Source organism: Oxyura jamaicensis, chromosome 14 (genome assembly GCF_011077185.1).
Source record: "Oxyura jamaicensis isolate SHBP4307 breed ruddy duck chromosome 14, BPBGC_Ojam_1.0, whole genome shotgun sequence".
Lineage (NCBI taxonomy): Eukaryota > Metazoa > Chordata > Aves > Anseriformes > Anatidae > Oxyura > Oxyura jamaicensis.
Window position 1 is genome coordinate 11,738,915 of NC_048906.1, and position 22,431 is coordinate 11,761,345.

The 22,431-nt window shown below is 70.2% G+C and overlaps 2 protein-coding genes across 3 annotated transcripts in view; one reads left to right on the top strand and one right to left on the bottom strand.

Annotated features, from left to right (window-relative positions):
• CORO7 (coronin 7) overlaps positions 1–21,939 on the bottom strand; it is a 39,441-nt gene extending 17,502 nt beyond the window's left edge. For both annotated transcript variants that reach the window (XM_035339891.1, XM_035339892.1), the window contains exons 1-10: positions 21,907–21,939; positions 21,690–21,773; positions 19,879–19,975; positions 19,552–19,626; positions 17,255–17,325; positions 16,630–16,813; positions 15,859–15,935; positions 14,704–14,754; positions 6,921–7,007; positions 6,303–6,385 (exon numbers count right to left, since the gene is read on the bottom strand). In XM_035339891.1, coding sequence (XP_035195782.1) covers positions 6,303–6,385; positions 6,921–7,007; positions 14,704–14,754; positions 15,859–15,935; positions 16,630–16,813; positions 17,255–17,325; positions 19,552–19,626; positions 19,879–19,975; positions 21,690–21,749 — 785 coding nt within the window. In that variant the 5' untranslated portion in view covers positions 21,750–21,773; positions 21,907–21,939. The remainder of the gene's footprint in view (positions 1–6,302; positions 6,386–6,920; positions 7,008–14,703; positions 14,755–15,858; positions 15,936–16,629; positions 16,814–17,254; positions 17,326–19,551; positions 19,627–19,878; positions 19,976–21,689; positions 21,774–21,906) is intronic.
• Positions 21,940–22,245: 306 nt separating this feature from the next.
• The window catches only part of DNAJA3 (DnaJ heat shock protein family (Hsp40) member A3), a 12,235-nt gene continuing 12,049 nt past the window's right edge, over positions 22,246–22,431 (top strand). Inside the window, exon 1 of the mRNA XM_035339814.1 lies at positions 22,246–22,249. Within this exon, the coding sequence (XP_035195705.1) occupies positions 22,246–22,249 (4 nt within the window). The remainder of the gene's footprint in view (positions 22,250–22,431) is intronic.

Consider the following 22,431-nt stretch of genomic DNA (forward strand, 5'->3'; position numbering starts at 1 on the left):
GGTCACGCTCCCACCGCAGCGGCTGCTTCACTCCTCCCTGGCTTCATGATGTGCCCCTCTCCCAACGAGGGGACCTTTCCCACCTGCAGTCAGCTCAAGGTTCGCTGGGCTCGTTTCTCCCCAGCGTGAAACGAAACGCCTGGGCTGCGAGGGTTGGAGCGGGGGGACCCCAGGCACGACCCTTGGCCGGTCCCATCGCTCCTGGTGGCTGCCGACAGCTCCAAAGCAACTCCCCCGGCACGAAGCGGAACGCTGCGGCTCGCGGGGCTCCCAGACAAGGATTTGAGGCGGTTCAGGCGATGGGGAGGGGGACGGAGCAGCACGAGGGGCAGCCCCTCGGGCCCCATCCGCCCCCCACCACAGAAGCCTGCGGGGGGGGGACAAAGCTCTGCTCGTGCACAGCCGGCAGGAGGTCGGACCCGGCACCAGGATGTTGGCCTGCGGCCCTGGTGGCCGCCCCCCCCCCCAGGCCCCCAGCACCGGGCCGTTGTGCCAAGGCAGCGGCTGAGGGGGGCCCTGGCACGTGGGGATGCTGCAGCGGGGCGCAGCTTGGCACACCGCAGTGCTTGGACCCTCTGTGACACCCAGCGCCCGCATCTGCACCCATGTGGCTCTGCGGGAGCTCAGTGGCACCCACGAAGTGTCCTCGCAGCCCCCCCTGAGGCCCCCGGGCTTCCCTAGCCCCAGCACAAAAGTCCCCCCGGCCGCTGCCAGCTCCGCCGCAGCCCCGAGCGCGCCAGGAGCAGATGAGTGCGGCACATCGTGCGGCGCTGCTAATTCCTCCGAGCTGAATCAGCGCAGGGGAAGCATTGCAAAACCCCCTGAAATGAAACCAAAAAAATCCCTCTGGCTGTTCTCGGGTAACCGAGAGCCCTGGGCAGAAGCCACCGGCAGGACGGGGGCCCAGCGAAGAGCATCGCGAGCTCCAGAGGGGCAGGTCCCGGTGTCTCCAGCACCCGAGCAGCCCAGGGAGCCCGTGCCAGGTCCCCGACGTCCCCACGGCTGGAGCAGAGCCGCCACAGGACGTGCTGCCTTTGCAGGGCCATGGAGGGGGTGCCAGGTCCCCGTCCCCTCTCCCCAGGGCGAGGGATGCCCACGGGGAGCCGGAGCGTGCGTGCAAGTGTCCAGCAGTCCCCCCCCCCGCACTGCTGCAGAGCATTTGCTGCCAGGAAGAGCTTGTGGAAAGGCAGAAATATTGCTGGCTTCCTGGAAAGCTGACGGGGCCGGGGCTGGGGAGCGCTGGTCGCCCGCGGAGGCGGCTGCGGGCCAGCGCGAGGCCGGGATGAGGCTGTGGCCCATCTGGGAGCGATTTCGGCAATTATGCCGCTCGCTGCCTTCCCGCTGGAGCGGCCGCGCGAGCACCGGGCTATTTTTACACGGTGCAATTAGCGGGGCAGGCTGCGGGGCTGGGCAGCCGCCCTGGCGTTAGTTAACCCCTTCATGCGGCCACGGGGAAGCATCTGTCCCCACTGCTGTGCGGGGACGGTCCCCGCTGGGGCTGGCACCTGGTCAGGTGGCTTCTGTCTTTCCTTGCACCTTGTGGCAGCAGCCAGGGGCCTGCTGGAGCAGAGGGAAAAGCCCTTTCCTTGCTGAGGGGGACCAGCACGGTGGGTCTCGGGGCAGAGGGAGCGAGGGCAGGGCTCTCCAGGGATGTCTGTGGCACGGGGATGGGGACAGGGACCTGTCCTGCTCAGGGCTCTGCCACCAAGGCTCTGCCACTGGGGTGGGAGCCATTGGAGACCCCCCCAAAATGTCCGTGCTACCCAAAATCATGGAAAATGCCCCAAGTCCCAGGAAAAGCCAGTGTTCGTGGCTTCATGGCCACCCTGGGACGGGAGCTGGTGGCGCTGGCACCGCCTGCACGGGGACTTGGGGTAAAAGTAACCCCAGGTGCCATGGGCGCACCCCTGGGACGAGCCGCGTCGCACGGGGGAGCCCCGCTGGGCCCAGGGCGTGGGGAACACAGCAGAATCTGCTGCAGAAGTCCCCCAAAAGCCGACGAATGGGGACAGGGGACAGCGAGACGGCGGAGGCGCGTGGCTCAGTGCGCACGAGAGCTGGAGCCCCGCGGCCGGGTGAGCAACGCCGTCGGGAAGGGCCTCGTGCTCCAGCCCTGGCCCCTTGCAAGCTGTGCGGAGTGAGCTGCGTCCCACCCCGCGGGGACCGCCGGGGCTCCCAGCAGCCAGGGCCCGGCCCCACGAGCTGGAGAAGGGAAGGATGATGAGTACGGAGCGCTCAGCCTGCCCGGGTCAGCGTCCCCGGGGGGAACCACCCGGGGCCCTTCGCATCCCGACCCAAGCGGCGTTAAAGCCCTCTGCAAACACGCCGCTGCCCCCCCCCCCCCCCCCCCCCCCCCCCCCCCCCCCGGGGCTTTGGCCTGCGAAGGCAGCGCAGACCCGGCCGGCCCCACTCAGCCCTCCCAAAAGCTCTTCCCCAGCCCTCCCCCGGGGGTGGGGGGCAGCATTTCAGGACTCCTGGGACGCTTTGCAAAGTCCGGTCACCTCGGCCCGGCCCCGAGAGGGTTGTGGCAGGGGCTGGAGGCTGCCGGCTCTGCAGGGGAAGGTTTGGGTGGCACAACAAGGGAGCCACTGTTCTCGGCACCCCCGGCACTGAGGCGGCACCGGCCCGGGGCTGCGGGCGTGCGGCAGCGGGGTCTGGCCGCTGACCCCGAGTCTGAGCCCGTAACCCAACCCCACCGGTGCTGGTTACAATTTAGGGCAACAATAACCTATTGAGGCCCCTTCCTGCTGCTCCTTGATCCAATTAAAGGGGGCCGGGGGGAAGACAAAACCTGATTCAAAGGGAGCGACGGGCGAGCAAAAGGCAGAAGGCGGCACGTGAGGATGGCGGCGCGGAGAGGGGCCGGGGCCACCCCTACCTCCTGCCACCGCCTCCCTCAGGGTCTGGGCACCGGCGGGGACTCAGCCCCCAGGCAGGGACTGGGGAGGAGGGAGAGGAGCGTCCCCACCCCAGCATGCCCAGGACACCCGGGGACACATCCCGCACCAGCGGCTAAGCTGGGCTGCGCCATATGCTGCTACCTGCCCGGCTGCTGCCCCGTGCTTTCAGAACAAGGTTTACGTGGTCACAGAGTTCTCACCTGCGCAGGGTTTGGGATGAGAAAGCCCCCGAACGCACTCGAGGACACGGAGGAGAAAGCGGGGAGAATCAGGGCAGTGCCTTCCCGTCCCACCCTCACCCCTGGGCACGCTGTGCAGGGGCACCGCAGGACGTCGGGGCTGGGCACGTGGGGGCTGTCCCCCCCTGCCCCACCTGGGGCCAGGCTCCTGCCCCGTTTTGGGGTGCCCAGGGATGTGTGGGGCTGGCTCGGCCGGCAAGGGGCCCCCGCAGCGGGGCGCGGCGGGGCACGCGCTCCCCTTCCTGCCGGCCCGGCGTCAGTAATGAATGGTATGAGCTTCCTGCCCGCCCACTGATTGCTTCCTCAAAAAGCCTAAATGAGCTGCTGCTGCGCCGGGCTGCCTGCGCACGGCTTGTGGCCGCGGCCGCCGTGCCAGCCTGGCACCCCTCCTGGCACAGCCGGCACCGCAACGCCGCCGCTCGATGGCCCGTGCCCCGCGACCGGCACCCGCGGCCACGTGTGACCGTGCCCAAGCGGTGGTGGCAGCGCGGTGCCCGGCGGGCCCCTCAGCGCCAGCTCGGCGCGGCCACGTCTCCGTGTGGGGCCGTGGAAGGACGGAGATGGGGCAGCGGGGATGGAGATGGTGGCAAAGAGGTTGGGGGCCGGCACCCCTGGGAAGGCGCCAGGGAGCTGCACGTGCAGAGAGCGGCTTCCCCGTGCCCTGCCTGGAGGCGGCTGCGTTTCCCCGGGGGTCCCCTGGGTGCCAAGCACCGCAAGGGGACACGGTGGGGACAGGCTGGTACGGCCCGTGCTGTGCGCTGGGCTGCGATGGGGAGGGTCTGGTCCAAAACCTAGGGGAGAGCAGGTGGGGAAAGGGCTGATTCACGGGGACCTTCAGGGTGGGGGGAGGCAAAAACCCCTTGAGCACAGCCCCCACCCATGGCGGGGTGATGGCGGGGCCGCGTGCCGTGCCACTGGGGGTCTGTTGGTGCTGAACCAAGCGTGCAGCTCCCCTGCCCAGGCTCTGCCTCCTGGGGGGACCCCTGTGACCCCCCAAACCCTCACCCCCTGTCCTGCCTGCCCGAGCATCGCACCCTGCCGTGCCGTGCCGGGCGGCTGTGCCGCAGGGAGAGCGTGGCTCGCGCTCGGCACGTCTGCTGGGAGCGAGCCCAAATCCCCCTCCGCGGTTTGTCGTCTCCGCGAGATTTACAGGCGGGGAGAGGTGGGGAGAGGGCTGGAAAGGCGGCTGCCAGCGCTCAGCCCCAGCGCGGCGCGCTGAAACGAGCACCTCCCTCTCCTCCGCCGCTCCCCGGAGCGGGGGCCCCGCTCGCCCCCGGCGCCCCGCGGCCCCCTCTCCTCCTCCTCCTTATCAGCTCCCCTCGCCGCGCAGCCACAACCTCGCGAAGCCCCGGCCTGACACGCCGCTGCGGGCCGCACGGCAGAGCCTGCCAGCCGCATTCCTGGCGGCCGATAAAGCCGGCAGCCAAAATAACTCCAGCCTGCGCAAACAGGGCTGCGCGCGGCCTCGCGTCTGGATCCAATTTAGCCGGGCGGGCTCGCCCCGGCTGAGCGCCGGCACGGAGGCCCACGCGCACGGGGGATGAGGAGAGGCAGGGTCCGGGGTCATTCCTGGAAAGGCGCAGCGGGGTGGGTTCTGGAGAAAGGATCCCAAAGCATCCCCTTTGGCAGCGCGTTGTGCGCCCTGGCTGCCCTCAAGGGCGCTCACTCTGGACACTAATGATGCCCGGGGAGGCTGCCGCAGCCCAGAAGCCCCTTGCCAGCACCGGGCTGCTCTTCCCAGCAGCAACCTCGCTCTCCCCGGGGCACGGCTAGGCGAGGCTGGGCACAGCACCCCTGTGGCTGCTCCGCCTGTCGTCCTGGCACAGCTGGGGAGCAGGCGAGCTGCAAGCCCCGGGAGCTCGCGGGAGGGCGAGGGATGCTCCGCGAGCCTCCTGTTCTGCCTCTGTCCTCCTGCTGCTCCCCCGGTCACTGTGCTGAGCCGCCCTGCCTCGTGGGGACGTGCCAGCACCTCCCTGCAGCGCCGGCAGCCGTTCCTCTCCCCTCCTGCCGGTCCCAGATGCTGTCAGCGCCGGCTCGGGGCTGACACCTCGCGCGGGGATGCGGCGGGGCAGCCAAGGGCCAGCCCTGCTGTCACAGCTCACTCAGCTCCTTGCCAGAGGCCACGTATCGGCACCCGGCGGCTCCCGACCACCCAGCCAGCTCCGTCGTCCCAGCACGTGCCGCAGCCAGCTCGGTGTGTGGCGAGGGTCTCGGTGTCCCTGCCGCACGTGATGGAGCCAGCCCGGCGTGCGACGAGGGTCCCGGCGTCCTGCTGCCCTGCCAGCAGCTCTGGGACGGCCAGAGGCTTCCAGCACAGCCCAGAAAGCCCTTGACCCAACCCCCCATTACCCTGGCGGGATGAAGGCAGTGCCTCCTCCTCCTCCTGCCTCTCGGTGTGGCCCCCATTTCCCTGCCCGCACCGTGATCCTTGGCTCTTGGGGGCGGCGTGGGAGAGGTGAGGCCAGCCCTAACCGGAGCGTTTGTCACCTCGGCAGCCTTGGCGGTGCCACGCAGACAGGAGACATCTTCACCGAGCCTTGAAAAGAGGCGCTGACCCCTCACGGCCACAGAAACTGCTGGTCCGTTTCCCAAAAGGACGCCCCACGAGCAAAGCTCCGCCGCCAGCCAGCCCCCGGCTGTCTGGGCAGCCGCACAAAGCGCCGAGCCCTGCCGCGAGCCGGGGTCGGGGCCGAGCCGTGCCAAAGGGACTCACTCGCCCGCAGCATCGCGCCGGGGGCCCGGCCCCGTTCCCAAGCAACGTGTGCTGCCCGGAGCAGGCGCCCGCCCGGCCGCGGCCACCTCAAACACTGCCTGGTGCTGTCGCCAGCGCTGCCGTCACCTGTCACAGCGGCACGGAGCTCCCTCCCCAGCCCCGGCGCTGCTGGGGACATGGACACGCTGTCCCCAGCGCTGCCACCTCCCGCCCTTCCCACCCGCCTGGTGCCAGGGACGCAGCCACATCGTCCCCAGGCTTGTCCTTGGCTTTGTGTCCAAGCGCTACCGATGCCAGGAGCTCCCCGCCAGGTCCCGGCCTCCCGCCGTGTTCACTGCAGGGCCCCGAGCGAGGCGGGGGCGGCGGTGGCCATGGCAGGGCACGTCCCCAGCCAGGCGCTGCAGCCCCACGTCCCTCCTCGACCTCCCCGCGGCCAGTCCCCGTCCCTACCCGGGCGAGGTGTCCAGCGTCAAGGTGAAAGTCGCGCCGCCGAACTTCCGCGTGTCCCAGAGCTTCACCTCCCGCTCGCGCATCTGCAGGGACAAAGGCGCGGCGTCGGTGGCTGCGCGGCAGCGGGGCTGCGCAGCCGTCCCCACGCCCTCGCCCTCCAGCCCACTCGGCCACCACGGGGGACACGGCTGAGCGCACGCAACGCCCCGGGCCACGAGGGCAATCCCGGGCAGGCAGCGGAGGGGCTGTGCCCGCCTGACCTGGCTCGGTGTCCCCGCGGCTCAGCGCGGGTTCGAGTGCCGGTGGCCGTTGCGCAAGGCGGGGGAGAGCCCAGCGCGGCCGCTCCGACACGACGCGGCTGCGGCCAGGGCGCTGCAAGGACTGGAGGTGGCCGGGGGCTCTGCCACCCACAGGGACGGGGAGGGGAGCTCCTGCTTCCTCAGCTGCCTGCGTTCGTGGGGGCCAGGCAGCCCGAAAAGCAGCTGGGGGTGCCCTTGCTTTGCGATCGCCGTGCCGTGCAGGAGCCCGGGGAGACGCGTGGGGACGACGCGCCGTGGCCCTGGCACGGGGTGGGAAATCCCAGGCGGCACGGAGCTGCCTTCCCAGCGAGGACCGTACCTGGCTGAACCCCACGGAGATGAGGCAATCGCTGGCGCCCATCCAGAGCAGCCGGGAGTCCTTGTTGTTCTCATGTCCCGGGACGCTCTGCAAGGCACAGGAGACACCGCCGTCAGCATTCCCAGCGCCCGCGCCGGGCCCGCCGTGCGGGACGCGTGCTTCGTGTGCGGCTCCGGCACGGCCGTGACCAGCCCCGGGGCCGAGCACGCGGGGCCGAGCACTGGCTCCAGGTCCCCACTGAGAGGTGCCCAAGGTGCCAGCGGGGTGGGGGCAGCCCCCGAGCAGTGACCGTCCCGAGCCCCCGGCCGGTGAGGTGGTGGCCTTGGAGGTGCTGGCGCGGTTGCTGGGATGAGCGGGGGGTGGCAGCAGGAAACGTGAGCGTGACGGCAAAGCACCGCCCGGGCTCCCCCCGGGCAAGCGTGGGGGTTCGGGGGGGCAGAGCACCGAGAAGCTGCTCCATGCTGGCAGGCACCAGACGTTTGACACCGGCCATGGCCAGGGAGGGAGAGGCACTTACATCCCCGGATGCTTCCCCGGGCTCTCGATCTGTGCCAAATGCCGGCTGCAGGAGGCAGGTGCCCCACGCGTTTCCAGAGGCTACCGAGACACCGATGGCAAACTGAGCCCGGCAGCGCTCCCCACACCTCCTCCCCCTCTCCCTGCAGGGCTGGGACCCCCCCCCAGCAGGCCTGTGCCTCATCCTGCCCGCCCCGGCACCATCCCCAGCCCCGTCCCACCCCCAGGCCCCAGCGCCGCTGTGCCGAGGACGGGAAGGGAAGAGTTACTGCGGGCCGGCTCCCATGTGGCCCCCAGATGGGCCCTGCGGTTCCCGGCATCCCAGCAGGGCCCGGCAGCCAGCTCTCGCCCCGCAACGCAGGAGGCGCTGGAGCCTCCTCGTTCTCGTTTTACGAAGCGCCAAGAAACCAGCCCAACCGCTAACGATTCCAGAGCTGTCATGGAAAAGCGGAGCTGAGCCGAGCGCAGCGCATCCGGCCCCTCCGCGCCGCCCAGCGCTCCCAGCCCCGCTCCCCGTGCGGCGCAGAGGGGCCCGCGGGACCCGGTGGCATGAGGCAGCCGGGGGTGGCACGCACGCGCTGCCCCGGCACCCCGGGGGAGCCACGTCCCGTGAGCTGCGTCCCCACGGAGCTGCCGTGCCTCCTGCCCCCTGGAGAAGCCTCGCCGGGAGCTGCCGCCCCCGGTCCCAGCGGGACGCCCGCTCCCCGGACAAGCCGCCCGGGGCCGGCGGCCAGGGCTGGAGAAGGTGCTCGTGGTGCCAAACGCATCCGCTGCCTGGCGCCGGCACGCGGCCGCCTTGCCAGCACAAACACGGCGCAAGGCAGCCAGCGCGAGCACCGCGCGAGGAAGGCGCTGCCCTGGCCAAGCCGAGCCCAGCAGCGGCGGCAGGATGTGGGGCAGGATGTGGGGCAGGATGTGGGGCAGGAGGGGCCCATTCCCCACAGCTACCGGACTGGCACTGGAGACTTCTCCAGCGGGGACGGGGGGCCCCTGACAAACCCCTGACCCAGTCCCCCTTTCCTGCTGGCCCCGTTCTGCTGCACCACGCACAGCTCCAGCACCGGCACCCCTCCAGCCCCATCCCGCTCCTGGGGCCCGTGATGCCCCCGGGGCCGAGCGGGGGGACTCGTCCCCCTGGCAGAGCAGGGCTGTGTCACCGTGGTGGGGACAAGGAGAGGCCCAAAGCGGGGCAGTGGCAGAGGCAGCCTGGGGGCTGCCAGGCCTCCCAGGGCCCCACCGCCCGCCTGACGGACAGGAGCCAGGATCGGAGCCGAGCGGGGAAGGAAACCCCGGGAGCTGGGGCCAGGAGAGCTGGAAGCCCAACCCTGGCCAGCCCAGATCATCAGCGGGGAGATCGCTTCTGCACCTGAGCCACGCGGGCTGCGGCAGCCAAAACTCCACAGCTGGAGATTCGATAGCTGCGAGCGCCGGCTCCGCTGGCTCCCGTGCGCGGCCGGTGCCGAGCGTGGCGGTGCCGGGGATGCGCGGCCGGTCCCCGGCTGGGAGGGACGGGGCACAGCGCCCAGGGGCACGGCTCGGGACTGCTGCGGAGCGCGGATGGTGCCAGGACCCTCGCACGGGCCCAGCCCGGAGCCCTGGCGGGGCCTCGGCGCTCCCAGCCCACGTTGCGCACGCTGCAGAGGGGAAACATGTTTTCTGCATTAGTTCCATCCCGGGCTGAGCAGTACGTATGTCAGCAAATATGCAGGGAGGCTGGGGCCGGGGCGCTCCGGTTTCGGAGGTGGCTCAGACACCAGGCTGTGCAGATGTTGCCAGAGGTGAGCGTGAGGGGCCGGGCGGCGCCTGCCCCGCTCCACCTAGCGGCAGAGGGTCCCGGGGGGGTCCCCAGGACCCCCACCCGTGTCCTCTGCCGTGGGCTTGTGCCGAGGCTGGGATGGGGCGGTGTGACCGGGATGCTTCGGGCAGCTGGGAGCTGGGGGGGCTGCGGGTCCCTGGGGCTGCCAGAGCTGGGCAAGGACCCAGCATTTTGAACCCAGGTGACGCTGGCAGCCCCTCCGTGGCCCCGCGGAGCTGCTCGTCCTCCTGGCAGGCGCAGCGGAGGCTGGCGGACACCTCCAGCTCCAGGCTGGCACGCAGGGAGCCCAGGGGGGCCTTCCAGCTCCCCTGTCACCACCCGGTCACGCCGAGGCGGCCCAGCCTCTCCCAGCCCATTGTGCAGGTTCAGCCCAGCTGGTTTGAGGCAGCCCAGGCCAAGGGAGGGGGGAAATTCTGTGCTCGTTCCTCCGAGGCCGATCGGCAGCGCAGGGAGGGTGCCGGGGAACTCTCCCCACCCCTCCTGGCGCAGGCTGGGTGCCGTGCCAGCTCCTGCGGCGGGCCCGTGGGGGTCCCCAGCCCTGCTCCCCGCGGGGCCCCAGGGCCGTGGGGGCCGCGGGGTGGCCGAGCGCCGCGGGGGAGCAGGGATGGGGAAGCTCGGCGTGTCGGATGCAGCTGTTGGCAGCAGAGCCACGGCGGGTCAGCGCGAGCTGGTAACAGCTGCCGGCGGATTTCGGCTCCTCGGCTGCCTAGGAGAGCCCGACACAAAGCGAAAACTGCTCCCGCGCCAGGGCGATCCCTGCCTCCGCCGGGAATATTTACCTTGGGCAGGGAGGCGAGGGCAGGGAGGGCCGGGGCTGGGCAGGGGGGGAGCCCCTCGGCTCTGCCCTCTGGCAGCCCGCAGGCATCCGAACCCCCTGCGGGAGGGAGAGAAAGGGTGGGGAGAGCAACTGCGGCCCAGGGGGCAGGGGGAAAGGCTTCCCGAGGAGCTGAGGGGGTTAACCGCCGCGCATCCTCCCCGCAGAAGAATGCGATCTCCTGCTGCCAAATCCCACTTACTCCAGAGGTGGCCAGGAGTGCAGAGCAGCCTCTCGCAGGCCAGCCCCACGCCTGCAGATCGGCTCCTCCGACCGAGGATGCTCAGAGAGAGGGGACAGCGCACGGCTTGGAGGGGCCACAAGCCCCGGCGAGCGTGCCTTTGGCATTTAGAAGCCGCCCTCCTCCGAGCGCGGTGCTTGTGGGCAGCCGGCAGCCCCAGCTCGCCGACACCGCCCGTCCTGACCACGCTGCGCTGCCCGCCGGGGGTCCCCGTGTTGTGGGTACGCACCCGCAGGCCCCGCACCCAGGAGAGGCCCCAGCCGCCGTCCCGGCCTTTGTGCTACTTGGCGAGGCCAAAGCAAAGCTCCCGAGGATGCCGCCGGCCCGGCAAGGGCAGGAAGGCGAGCGGGCTCCCAGCGGGACGGCCGCCAGGCTCCGCAGCCTCCCACCTCCACAAAGAGCCAGGACGGGGGTGGAGGGTGGGGGGTCAAACCGCCCCAGCCCCACGTAATTAAGCAGCGGCACACCCCGAGCCTGCCACCCGGCACGGCCGTCCCCAGCGCACCCGCGGGAGGGAGTGGCGCCCCGGCGAGGGCGAGCCCGTGCGCCCGCGCCCCTCGCGATGCTCGGCCCGAAGCCTCCTCGACTTCCCCGTGTCTGCAATGCCAGCGGCATTCCCGCGAAGGACGGCCGGGGGGGGAAGCAGAGCAGAGGAAATATAAACAGTCCCGTGCAGCTACGCTGGGGAACAGAAGCATGAGAGCGCGGAGCGCGCGATGCTATAAATAGGCAGCCCAGAGCTAGGCCAACTTTTTCAAAGCTTCCCACGGTCTCCTTGGGAATGTGGGATGCTGCGGACCTTCCCCCCGCCCGGAGGAAGCTGCTGCTGAGGCTGGGAGTCAGGTACCCCCGGGGTGACCCCGGCGTGGGATGCCGTGCTGCTGGGCGGGGGGGATGAAGGCAGAAAGTCTCTGGTTGTCCCGGTGCTCCTTCCCCTGCGGAGTGGTCCCCAGCCGGCCCCGCTGGGCAGGGATGGGGCCATCGCTGCGGCAGGATCCGGGGCAGAGGTGTCACATCGGGCTCTGGTGACCCTGGCCTGGCCACGGCATCACCCTGCCGGCACGGCCAGAGAGCCCCCCGCCCCGCTGTCCTCATGGCAGGGGGCTGGTATGGCCCGAGGGACGGGGAGGCAGGGTGGCAGCCGCGGTGAGAGGGGTTGCGGGCAGGGGCGGGCACCCCCACGTCTCCAGCCTGGGCACCTCCAGGCGCCCCGCTGTGCCCCTCAACGTGGCGGGCACAGCAGGAGGGACAAACCCCCAGCGGGGGCCAAACCCGCAGGGACACCCTGCAAATTGTCCCCAGCTGCCCTCAGCCCCGGCCCCGCAAGCACCAGGCTCCAAGGGAGCTCTTTAAAACGTGAGCGCGGGCGTGCGCTCGCCCGGCGCGTGCGGCTGTTCCCTCGCCCCCGGTCCTGCCGAAACGACAGCGGGGGAAGTTTCTCGTGAGAACGAGCGCCGTCCCTCCCCATCCCACGCTGGCCACGCTCAGCCGCGGCCCCGCAGCCCGGCGTTTCGGCGGCGCCTGCCCCGGCCCCGCCGTGGGAGCCAGGTGCCGGCCAGATGTGCGCTCGCCCAGCCCACGGGGGCGGACGCGGGGATGCGGCCCCTGGTGGAGCGATGCTGGGGAGCTGCCACCTCCAGCACTGCCCGCGCTGCACCCGAGCGGCTCGGTGCTGGTCCCGGCGGCTCACCGAGCACTCGGCCGCGGTACGGGAGCCCCCCCGGTGCCCCAGCTCGTCCCCCACGCACAGAGGACCAGGGCTGCTGCACGATGAAAGCCCGGGGCTCTGTCCAGGGGACGTGGGAGCACACGGAGGCGGGAGGGATGTGCCCAGGCGTTGCAGGGTCTGTGAGGGCAGGAGGGGAGAAGCACTGAGCCCCAGAAGGGCCACAGCTAGGAGGAAGGGGATGCGACGCACTTCCAACGTGAGGGTAAAGGCAAGGAGGCAACTGCGCACAGCAGCAGCGAGCCCTGAGCCCGTGGGAGGCTGCGGCACGGGGAGCATGGCCTTGGGAGGGGGACGAGGCCAAGGCAGTGGATGGGACTCACGGGACCTCTTTGAAAGGACAGCAGTGCTCACACCCAGCCCAAGCCTGGCCGGACAGCACGGCTGCATGGGGGGGCACGGCGGGACCGGAGCAAAAGGGTGGCCCCAGCACCTGGTAGGGCTGAGCAGCCCCTGCCTGGGGCTCAAGGCGTCTCCAAGGGCACTTCTGGGGCCCCAGGGAGCCGTACCAAGCAGCGAGCGGGTGCAAGCACAGCCCTAACGCTCACCAAGGGACCGGCGCGGTTGCGCCTCCCTGTTCCAGCCCAGACGCAGCAACGAGGGGCTGTGGGTCCAGCAGGATGAAGCCACCGTCCTCCCAAGGGACATCGTGGCCGTGGGTGTTCACTGGGCACCCTCTGGGGTCAGCAAGCCCCTGGCCGCACAGCTCTGGCGCCACCCTGCCCTCCGTCAGCGCCCTCGCTGCGTCACCCGCTCCTGCCCGCGGCCGGGACGTGCTCGAAATAGCTGCGAGGGGAGCGGGGGGGGGCCGGGCCCTCCCCACGCACGGCTGTGGGAGCCTCCAGCCCGGCTCTGGAGGCCGGGACCCCAGCACGACCTCCCGGCCACCCCACGGTCCCCAACCTGGCGCGTGCGGCACCCGCGAGCCCCGCGAGCGACATCGGGCGTCGCGGCCCCGCAGCAGCGACCTCCTTCCTGCTCCAGGGGCTCCCGTTTTAGTTCCTCTCGTCCTTTTCCCCTGCGCTAAAAAAGGAAGGGTTTAATGAGGCAGGCTTGGCAAATTAAAGAAACCCGCCGGAGGAGCAGCCCTCTGCCGAGCCCGAGCCCTCTGCTGCGAGCGGGGCTGGCTGGAACCCGTCGCTCACCTCCCTCCCCGCCGCGCCGCCCGCGCCACTTCAAAGACGGGAGCTGGCGAGGCGCTGGCACCGCGCAGCGGCCCCGGCATCACCCGCTTTCATAACCGCGCTGGCTCCGGGGAGAAGGAGCCCTTCCAAGCAACCCGGCCCTCCGGCAACAGGGGGAAAGGAACAACACACGGGGGTGTTATTCCTCTTGGCTAAGCCAGCCCCGCGCAGGCTTCCAGAGGATTTATGGCATTTTAAAGTTTTCCCCTTCGGTGCAGTACTTCTCCAAGACTAAACATCTTCATCAGTCCTCAGCCGGACGGGGTTACGGCTGCGGCGCTCCTCGGCAGCGGCAGCGAAGGTGCATATTTCTCTTGGCAAACCGAGCGCCGGCCGGGGCTCCGCGCCGGACCCGGTCTGGCTCAGACGGCAGCGGAGGGAAGCGAGCTGCCTGCTTTCAACAGACACCATCATTCACACGTTATTTTTAATAGCTCAGCTAGACGGAGTCCACCCTCCCGAGGAGACTTGGCGCGAGCCCACGGAGCTCTGCAGAAACGCCGGGCCACGAGCCGGCAGGTCTGGAGGGGGGGAAGAACCGGGGGGGGGGGGGGGGCGGGGGGGGCACGGGGTGAAGCTGGGAGCAGAGGCTGGCACCTCCCCGCGACGCTGAGCGGCTCCCGGAGCGATTCGGAGGGCGGGGAGGGCTTCACCCTAGCTCAGCTGCATATGCAATCGCCGGGTTTATGTAAATATATTCTATTGCTGTATTTCTACGGCTGCCTCGAGAGCCGGAGCACCTCTTGTACCCGCAGAGAGCACCCTCGGGCCTCTTTGGAAGCCGAGCACCGGAGGCTGCTGGCCTCCCGAGCCCAGGGGCGGGCGCACGCCAGTGGCAGGAGAGGCGCGAGGAGCGGCGGAGCCTGCTGCCGCCGTCCTGTCCTGGTCTCCACTGCTTCCCTCCCCTCCCAAAAGCCTCCCACCGCTTCTGCACGGAGGGACGGCGGCTGCCGGCAGCCGGAACCCCAAAGCCACAGGAAGCCTCTAATAAGAGGCTGTTTAAACTCGACGCTGATGGCAAGGCCCAAGTCCTCTACTTATTTCCTAATCACTGTTATTTGCTGAGCCGTGCAGATCCAGCTGCCCAGCCTCACCCTTGGCAAGTCCTTGTTCCCAAAAGCCTTTTGCTCCGCACGGCAACACCAAGCCCAGGAGCCCGCAGCCACGCTGGAGCCCTCGTGCCTGCAGGGCTCAGGACCGCTGCCCGCAGGGCTCCTCGGTGGGAAGGTGACGGTGCCAAAGCCCTCGCGAGTCCCTCCTGCCCAGCACCAGCGTGCCGGAGCACCGGGAGCGCTCGCCAGCCCCGGCGGGAGGGCAGGGGCCCCAGGTGGTGAACGTCACCAGGGCCGAGAAGGAGGCAGCCCCGTCCCCTCTGTGCCACCACGTTGCCACCAGGGCCCCTCGGAGTGCCTGCGAGCCCTGCCAGGGCTGGGACAGTTGGGGGCACCGAGCACCCCGGGCGGGCAGGGCGCAGGAAGGACGGTACCTGGGATGCAGCCGGGCTGGCTCGGGGGTCAAAGATCCGCAGCTTCTTGTCCTGGTGAGATAAAAAGAAAACAGAGGGGGGTTAAGGACCCCAGGGCCAGCAGGATGCGTGGCCATGTCAGGCAGAGGGCTGCAGCGAGCCTCCTCCTCCCCACAGCGCCAGATCCTACGACTTGCAGGGCACCCTGCAGGTCCTGCCCCATGCTGCGGGCACGGACACATCCCCACGGCCTCACCAGGGCCCCGACACCCCCAAAACTGCTCCAAGACACCCCCACAACTACTCTCCCTCCAAAGCAGAGCCGGGGCTAGAGCTGCCCTCTCAGCCGCCGCCCTCCCACGGCTCTCCAGCATCCTGAGGGCGATGTGGCGAGCCTTCCCCTGCCCGGCACCCCGCAGCCAGACGGGTGGGATGCGGCAGGGGGGTGCCCGGGGCCAGCTTTGCTCTTTGCAGCGTCACACTGCTCCAGCCCGACCCGCGCAGGCCCTCAAGGCAGCAGCACTCACTACCAAGCCGTGCCACGGACCCGTAGGTTTTACATCTGTCGGATCAGGCGGCAACGGGGCCGTCCTGCCCCGCATGGCTGAGCCACGTCCCCTCCGGGGGTCCGTGCGGGATGGCTCAACACCGCTACGGGACAGCCCCACGCCGGGGCTGCTCGCTCGGCCAGGCTCGTGTGCTCGGTCCCGCTCGCTCGGCCTCCACGCAAGGCAAGGCCTCCACGCACCCTGCGCACCGTCTGTCCGGCACCGCGCACCGGCGGCGAGCAGCAGGCGCCATCTAGTGCTGCTCAGCGCCCCTCACCGGGCTCCGATCGTGCCCTTTCTCCCCCAAACGGGCTCACCCTGCGCACCCCAGGAGAGGGTTAGCCGGCCCTGGTCGCCCCCCTTCCAAATCCCCTGCGCTCAGCCACGCGGCCAGCGCTCCCCGAGGGGCGGCCCGCACCCAGGCGGGAGCACGGTGGCGGTCAGCACGCTGCGAGCAGCCCGGCCAGCACCTCACGTGGGGCAGCCAGAGCCCAACAAAGACCCCACGGAAGAGGAGGAGGAGGAGGAGGAGGAGGAGGAGGAGGAGGAGGAGGAGAGATGCCCACCGAAGCGCTCGCAGTGCTCAGTGGTCTCCCCGCACACGGCCGAGGCCGGCCGCGCTGCTCACCTTGCAGGAGGTGCCCAGGAGGCGGCCGTCTCGCTTCCACGACAGGCTCTGCAGCTGGTCCCCGTGAGATTCCAGTGCTGGGAGAGGAAAGCACGGTCAGGGCCTCCCGCAGGGCTGGGCACCCGCTTCGTGCTCCGGAGGACAAAGCAGGACGTCCCCACCCCAGCCCCAGAGCAGGAGGCAGGACCGGTGAGGTTTTCCAGCAGGAGCTCCCCTCGGCACCGCGCTGCCCGCTGGTTTTCCAGCCGACCAGCTAGGTTTTGCCAAGTGACACGCTTCTGCTCGAGAAAATAGATCTCTCTTCCCCAGGTGGACTGCGTGTTTGCCACGCGGAGATCGTGAGGGAGTTGCTGGAGTGGCTTCTGGACTCAAAGCCACAAAATTCAAAACCCAAACCAAGGTGGTGCTGAGCCCCTGTAAGCCCAGCCCGCCTGCCCGCACACCCCATGCTGCTGGGGGAGCACAGGCTTCATTTCCAGCCTTCCCCTGCCCAGTCTCCTCTTGCAAGCCTCCCAGTAAAGCCCTCATGACCCAGGGATCTCCAGGATCATTCTGCCAGGGAAACCCCGACCCTGCCGCCCATCAGAGAGGTATCTGGGAAGGAGCCATCGCTTTTGGCTACCCATTTTTTCCAGCGTTTCCCAGGTGAAATGATTCGGCCTTTCTGAAGGGCCTGTGGCAGGCAGAGGCTGCAGGACGTCCCCGTGCCCCTGGCAGCTTGAACAGAAGGTCGGGAGCCACCACGCCAGGGCAGCTCTCCCACGCGCCTACCTGCCAGCGGCTGCTGCTGCCCCACGTCCCAGACGGTGACTCGCTTCCCCGCGCCGCTGGCCAGGACGCCGTCCGCCGTGGGGTGGAACTGCAGCACGTCCACCGGGCCCCCGCCGGGCCCCAGCGTCAGCCCCGCGCCGCTGGGCAGGTCCTGGCCGCTCTCGGGCAGGCGCCAAACCTTCACCTGCGGCCCCCGGGAGACGCGGGTCAGTCCCCAGGGAGGTGAGCCGGCCCTGGCCCTGCACCCCGCAGCCAGCGCAGAGCCAGCAGAGGGTGCTTGCTGCTCTTCCAGGCTTTGCTGCCTTCTACCCGGAGCCCGGAAAACGGGACAGCAGGTGAGCCTCATCGCGTGACCCCTGGTGGGATCGGGGCCGCGGGCAGCCTGGGTGACAGGAAAGGGCTGATCCTTCGTGGACGTGACGAGTCCCTGTCCCTCACGTCAGTCTGCCCCGTCCCCTACAACCCAGGGACTGCCCACGCTGCTCTCCGAGGCTGGCACCCTCCTCCCCAGGCTCCTCGCGCTCCCGTCTCTCCGGAGCCACCTCCCCAAGCTCCGCAGCGCAGCCCAGGGACACGGGGTGGGGACAGCGTGGCCCCGTGGGCCCCCGCGGCACCGAGCACTCACCGTCTCGTCAGCGGAGCCCGTGGCCAGCAGGAGCTGATCGAACGGTGAGAAGTCAAAGTCTGTCACCACGTCTGGAAGGAGAGGAGCAGGGGCCCAGCCCCGCGTCACCACCGCTCTGCCGAGCCCCCCGCAGACAGCACGTTCGCCCCCCGTTGCTGCCCCCCCCAGTCCCAGCCCCTCGTCACGCACACGCAGGGAGCAAGGTCCCCTTGGGGCACCCGGCCCCACCAAGGTATTTCGGGGCAGCTCGGCTTCGCTGCAAGCCTCCACGCTGTCCCTCGGGGAGCCCTGAGCACGCCGCAGCTGCGCTCCCCTCTTTGAGGTGCCACCACCCAGCTTTGGCTCCAATTTCACAACCAGAGCCGAGCCGCCGCAGCCCGGGGAGGCAGGAGAAGGACGCATGGCACAAGGGCGCCTGTGTCGGCCCCGCGCTGGGCACAACGCTCCCTTTGTAAGGCCCGGCGTGGCGTGCCGGCGGCAGAGCCCCGCGGGAGCAAGGCTGGGCTGGCACCGGCACTGACATCCCCCCCCGGTGCATCGGTACGCTCGGGAAACTGGGTCACCGCGTACTTTTCCGCTTCCACGAGGCTGCGGAGATACGGGCCCAGAAGGCACGGAAAGAAAAGCAACTTACTCCAGCTCCCGACTTATCTGCCGTGTTCGCCCCGGGGAGGAGAGAAAAATCCCTCCCCTGCTCCGAATGCCGAAGGGAGGCATTTCCCGGCACGGCCGGCTTCAAAGGGCTCGTGCTGAAATCTCATTACCGGCTGCGTGCGCCGCCGGCCCCCCCGAGCGTTCCTCCGGGAACTCGGGGAGCTTGGGGGCACGGGGATGGCTGCCAGGACAGGACGGAGGCTGGAACAAAGTCCTGGAAGGGCAACAAGCCCAGAAAGGGGGCTGAAACGAGCCTGGCAGATGATGGGCCGAGCCAACAGCCCTGCCTGACAGTAGCCCGAGGAAGCTGGGAAGCTTCGAGCCTCCTTGTTCCAGTGGCAGCTCGGCTGCCCTTACGGCAGCACCGGAGGGACTCGGGTCAGTCCGGCTGGCCGGGGCAGAGCCCAAACCCTCCTGGCTCTCCCAGTGGCGGGCGGGGAGGCAGCGGGAGGCAGCGCAGGGCCGCGGGGAGGCAGCCAGCCCGGTGCTGCCTGGACAGGGCCTCCCCGCGGCGCCCAGCTCCAGCTCCCCGCCTTGGCTTGCCTCGCTTCCAGCAGGATTTTGCTGGCCTCCCTGCCAGCGTGATGCAGCTCTCGCCTGCCTGCACCCCAGTGGATGGAGACGCGGCGTGCCGGGCAGAGCCGAGGCGGGCAGAGCACAGCCTGCGCACGCCGCCGCAGCCCTGCCAGGGCACCGCAGGCACCGGGGCGGCGCTGGGACGGGCTCAGCAGCCTGCTCCCATCCTAACGCTCTGTCTGCTGCGGTGTTTGGGCAGCCAGCACACCGCAGACACCAGGGGAAGAGTGCCCCAGGCTCCCTCTCTCCTTCCCCGTGCCTTCAGCCACCGCTGCCAGCAGCCTCTCTCCCTGCAGCACTCGCTCAGCCGGGTCAGAGCTGCTCAGGGCATGGGGCCGTCAGCCCGTTCCCGTTCCCCTTGTCACCAGAGCCGGCTGCACGCCGCCGGGATCCCCGCTCCCGTGCTCCTCCTGCAAGGCTGCCTGCCCCGGGGCTGCTCTGCTGCTGCTCCTCGGGTGTCTCCCAGGAGCCTTCTGCAGGATGCTGGAGGTGAGTGGAGTCGAGAATTATGCTCCAGGGGCGCTTTTCCCCCCGGTTTGCTCCGCTCACATTTTGCACTGGGAAGTCCAGGGCACACAAGGAGTGACACGGGAAGGGCGTGCTGCTCCCCAAGAGCCCGAGCCCTCTCGGCAGCTCAGGAGCTGAAAGGACCTGGATCGACCTTGCTGAGCCCCTCGTGTTCAGCTTGCCCTCTCTACAACCCCCTGCTACGCGCAGCTGCCCAGGGGGACAGGGCACTGGGAGAGGGTCCTCAGCGCTCACAGCTTCCACGGCTCTGAACGCGGCAGGCCCCTGCCTCACACGGGAGCGGGACGTGTCTGGGTCACCCTGCCTGCGGCTGGTGGTCCCCGGGGACTCCAGCAGCTCCACCGACCCCTCTCCCAGGACACTGATGGCCCAACGCAGCATCCCCCGGTGAGCCCAGGCAGAGAAGTAGCTCCTGAGCCCCCCTGGGCCAAACGCCTGCTGTGGAGGCAGGAGGTGGCACCCGACACCTCGGCGCCCCGGCGCAGAGCGCTGTGGAGTACAGGACGAGCTGGCTTGGGCTCAGCAGACGCCCAGCTCACCTGAGTGGCAGCAGAGCTGAGACACGGTCCTCTTGCCTCCATCCTTGCCCTCCAGCGGCACGATGCCCAGCACACCTGCAGGAGAAGACACGGCAGCAGGTCACCGGCCACCCCCAGCCTGACCGCTGCCCACAGGAGCTCGCGGGAACCCCCCGGGAGGCAGCGGGGAGCACCCAGCTCCAATCCAAAGGGACGGAGCTGCGGGACTGCCAGCACCCCTGGGGGAATTCCGCGTGCCCGTGCGCCTCCTGTGCCCTATGCAGCTGCCACCCAGCCCCGAGGGGCCGCAGCTTCGGGGGCAGACCCATCCCACCTCCCCATCCTCACCGGTCGCCTCGGCGCTGAACACTACCCAGTGGCAGCTGGCCTTCACGTGGTTCCCGCAGGACGCGACGGAGCCAGCTCGGAGACCCCCAATCCAGGCCTGGGATGGAGAGAAAAGCCCGTGTTACGAGATGCCTCTGCTTCCGAGGGGCCTGGCACTTTGCTGGGCACACGGCTGGAGAGGAGAGCACAAAGCATTGCCACGGCATCGCTGGAGACCTTCAGCCCCAACAGAGCTCCCTCACCGAGGGACCTGGCACCACCTGGAGGCACGTTGGTAGGGCCATGTCCCCAGGGAGGGATGGGGCAATGCGGCTGCTCGTGCTCCATCCATCGTGCTACTCTGCGGGGATGGGGGCACCCCAGCTCCCAGCGCTGCCTCTCCATGAGACCACAGCTCCTGAGCCAAAATCCCACTCGGCTGCTCGCTCCCCACCACCTCTGTGTCTGAGCATGGCACCAAGAAGCTCCTCCTCGGCCGGACCTGCTCCAGGTGACACCGGTGCGCAACCGCAGGCCCGTGGGAGCTCCCCGGCACGCCCGGGGCCAAGTCCAACCCTCGTGCAGAGGCGACAGCAGGGCACCGGACGGGTGCCACCAAGGGCACCAGCATGGCTGCAGTGGGTGCCCGCGTCCCACACAGAGCCCTGTGCAGGACGGGAGCTGCACGGCCCCACGAGGACCGAGAGCTGCGCTTCCTCTCTTTGCACGGCTTCCTTTTGGGGCCTGGCAGAGACGAGCGGTTCCTGCAGCACTTCCTCTGGTCCCTGTCACAGCAGCCCGCTCGGTGGCAGGCCCCTTAACCCTTCCCGCACCCAGGGGAGGTGAACACCCCACCACGTCCCTGCAACAAGCCGCAGACCCTCAGAGCCCTTCGGAGGCTGCTGGGGGTGGGGGGGAGAAGCAACCCAGGTGCGATCCTCGTGTCTGCGCCGGGCTTCCTGATCCGGCCAGGTCAAGTGTCTGCCTTCGCCTCGGGGACAGGGACTCGAGGCGCTTCCCAAGGTGTGCGGGGACAAGTTGTGCCCACGGGGCTGGGGCACGGGGCCCGGCTCCCCGGGGCACGCTTCGTACCCGGACGGGGAATGCCCTAAGGAAGGCCCCATCCCACGCAGGCTGCCGAGGCCGAGCAGATGCCTCCCTGCACACCGGGCCCTCCGTGTCCCGCAAAGCTCCCCCAGGGGGGTGCGGGGACGCCCCTGCCTGCAGGCCCCCGGGACCTTTGCCGCGGGGCTGTGACAGTCCCGGCACCTGCGTGTGCTCCCCGGGCTGGCTGGGCACACGTGCGGGGGCAGCCACATCCCTTCCAACCCTGAGTTAACCCCAAGGGGACACGCCGGGTGCTGGCAGGCCTGCAGGGGTGTGTGGGTGCAGGACATGTGCAAGGGCAGCTCAGACGGGAAGCTAAAGGCAAGGAGGGCGCTGAAGCCCACGGGCTGCACACATCCGTGCCCCTGGGGGCCCCAGATCTTTTTCAAAGGCGGCGAGAGCCAAAGATTTCCAGCAGCATCACCCAGCCCGCTGCTGGCACCGCACCCACACCCTGGGTGCCACCCCTGGGAACCAGAGCGGCCTCGGGGAGCCCCCGCAAGGGCTGGGAGCCCCGGTAACGCCCAGGGACCCGTCTCGGCCAGCACCACCCAGCCTTGAGCCGGCAATCCCCGAGCCGGAGGGGCCGGGGCCGGAGGGTGCGGGGCACCGGGAGCCCCGCGGGTGCCGGGCCGGTGCCGCCCGCCCCAGCACGGCCCCGCCGCACCGCGCCCGGCCCCGCCCGGGGAGCCCCGCCTGAACCCGAGCCCCCCTCCCGCGCTCACCTCCCTGCGGGGCAGCCGGGCCTCGGTGTGCCGCAGCTTGGACGCCTTGAAGCGGTTCATGGTGGGCCGGGCCGAGCCGGGCCGGGAATCCCGAGCACAGCCGGGCCGAGCCGGGCCAGGCCGGGTCGGGTCGGACCGAACTGAGCCGAGCCGAGCACAGCCGGGCCGGGCCGGGCCGGGATCCCCGAGCCGAGCTGGGCTGAGCCGAGCGGGGCCGAACCGGGACGCCCGAACCGAGCCGAGCCGAGCCGAGCCGCCGGCCCCGCCCTAGCCCCGCCCCCTCCGCGCTGACCACGCCCCCAGGCCGGGCCGGGCGCGGCGCCCCCCCGCACCCTCCCCCAAGGCAGCTCCAGGGGCCGCGGGTTCGAGGCCCGCCGCCCGCAGTCGGGGCGCTGTGTGCCGGCACACCGCCCGCGGGGTACGACGAGTCCCGGGACGTGCCCTGCCGCCCCCCTGCCGCCCCGGTGTCTCGCCGGAGCTGTGGGCAGCCGTCTGTGTGTGCTGCGCTCCCCGCTGACGGGGCTCGGCGGCAGCAGCCCGGCGACGGAGGCGGGATATGGGCGCTGGGTAGGAATCGGGAACACCTCCTGCCCTCACTGCGGGCTCTGCGGGAGCGCGGCCGCCTCCGAGAGAGGAGCCTGCGCCTCAGCCCGCTACCCGCGTCCCGACCGGGCGGCAGGAGAGCGGCCGCGGCCCCGGTGTGCCCGGGGAGGGGGATCCCGAGCCCCGCAGCGATCCCCCA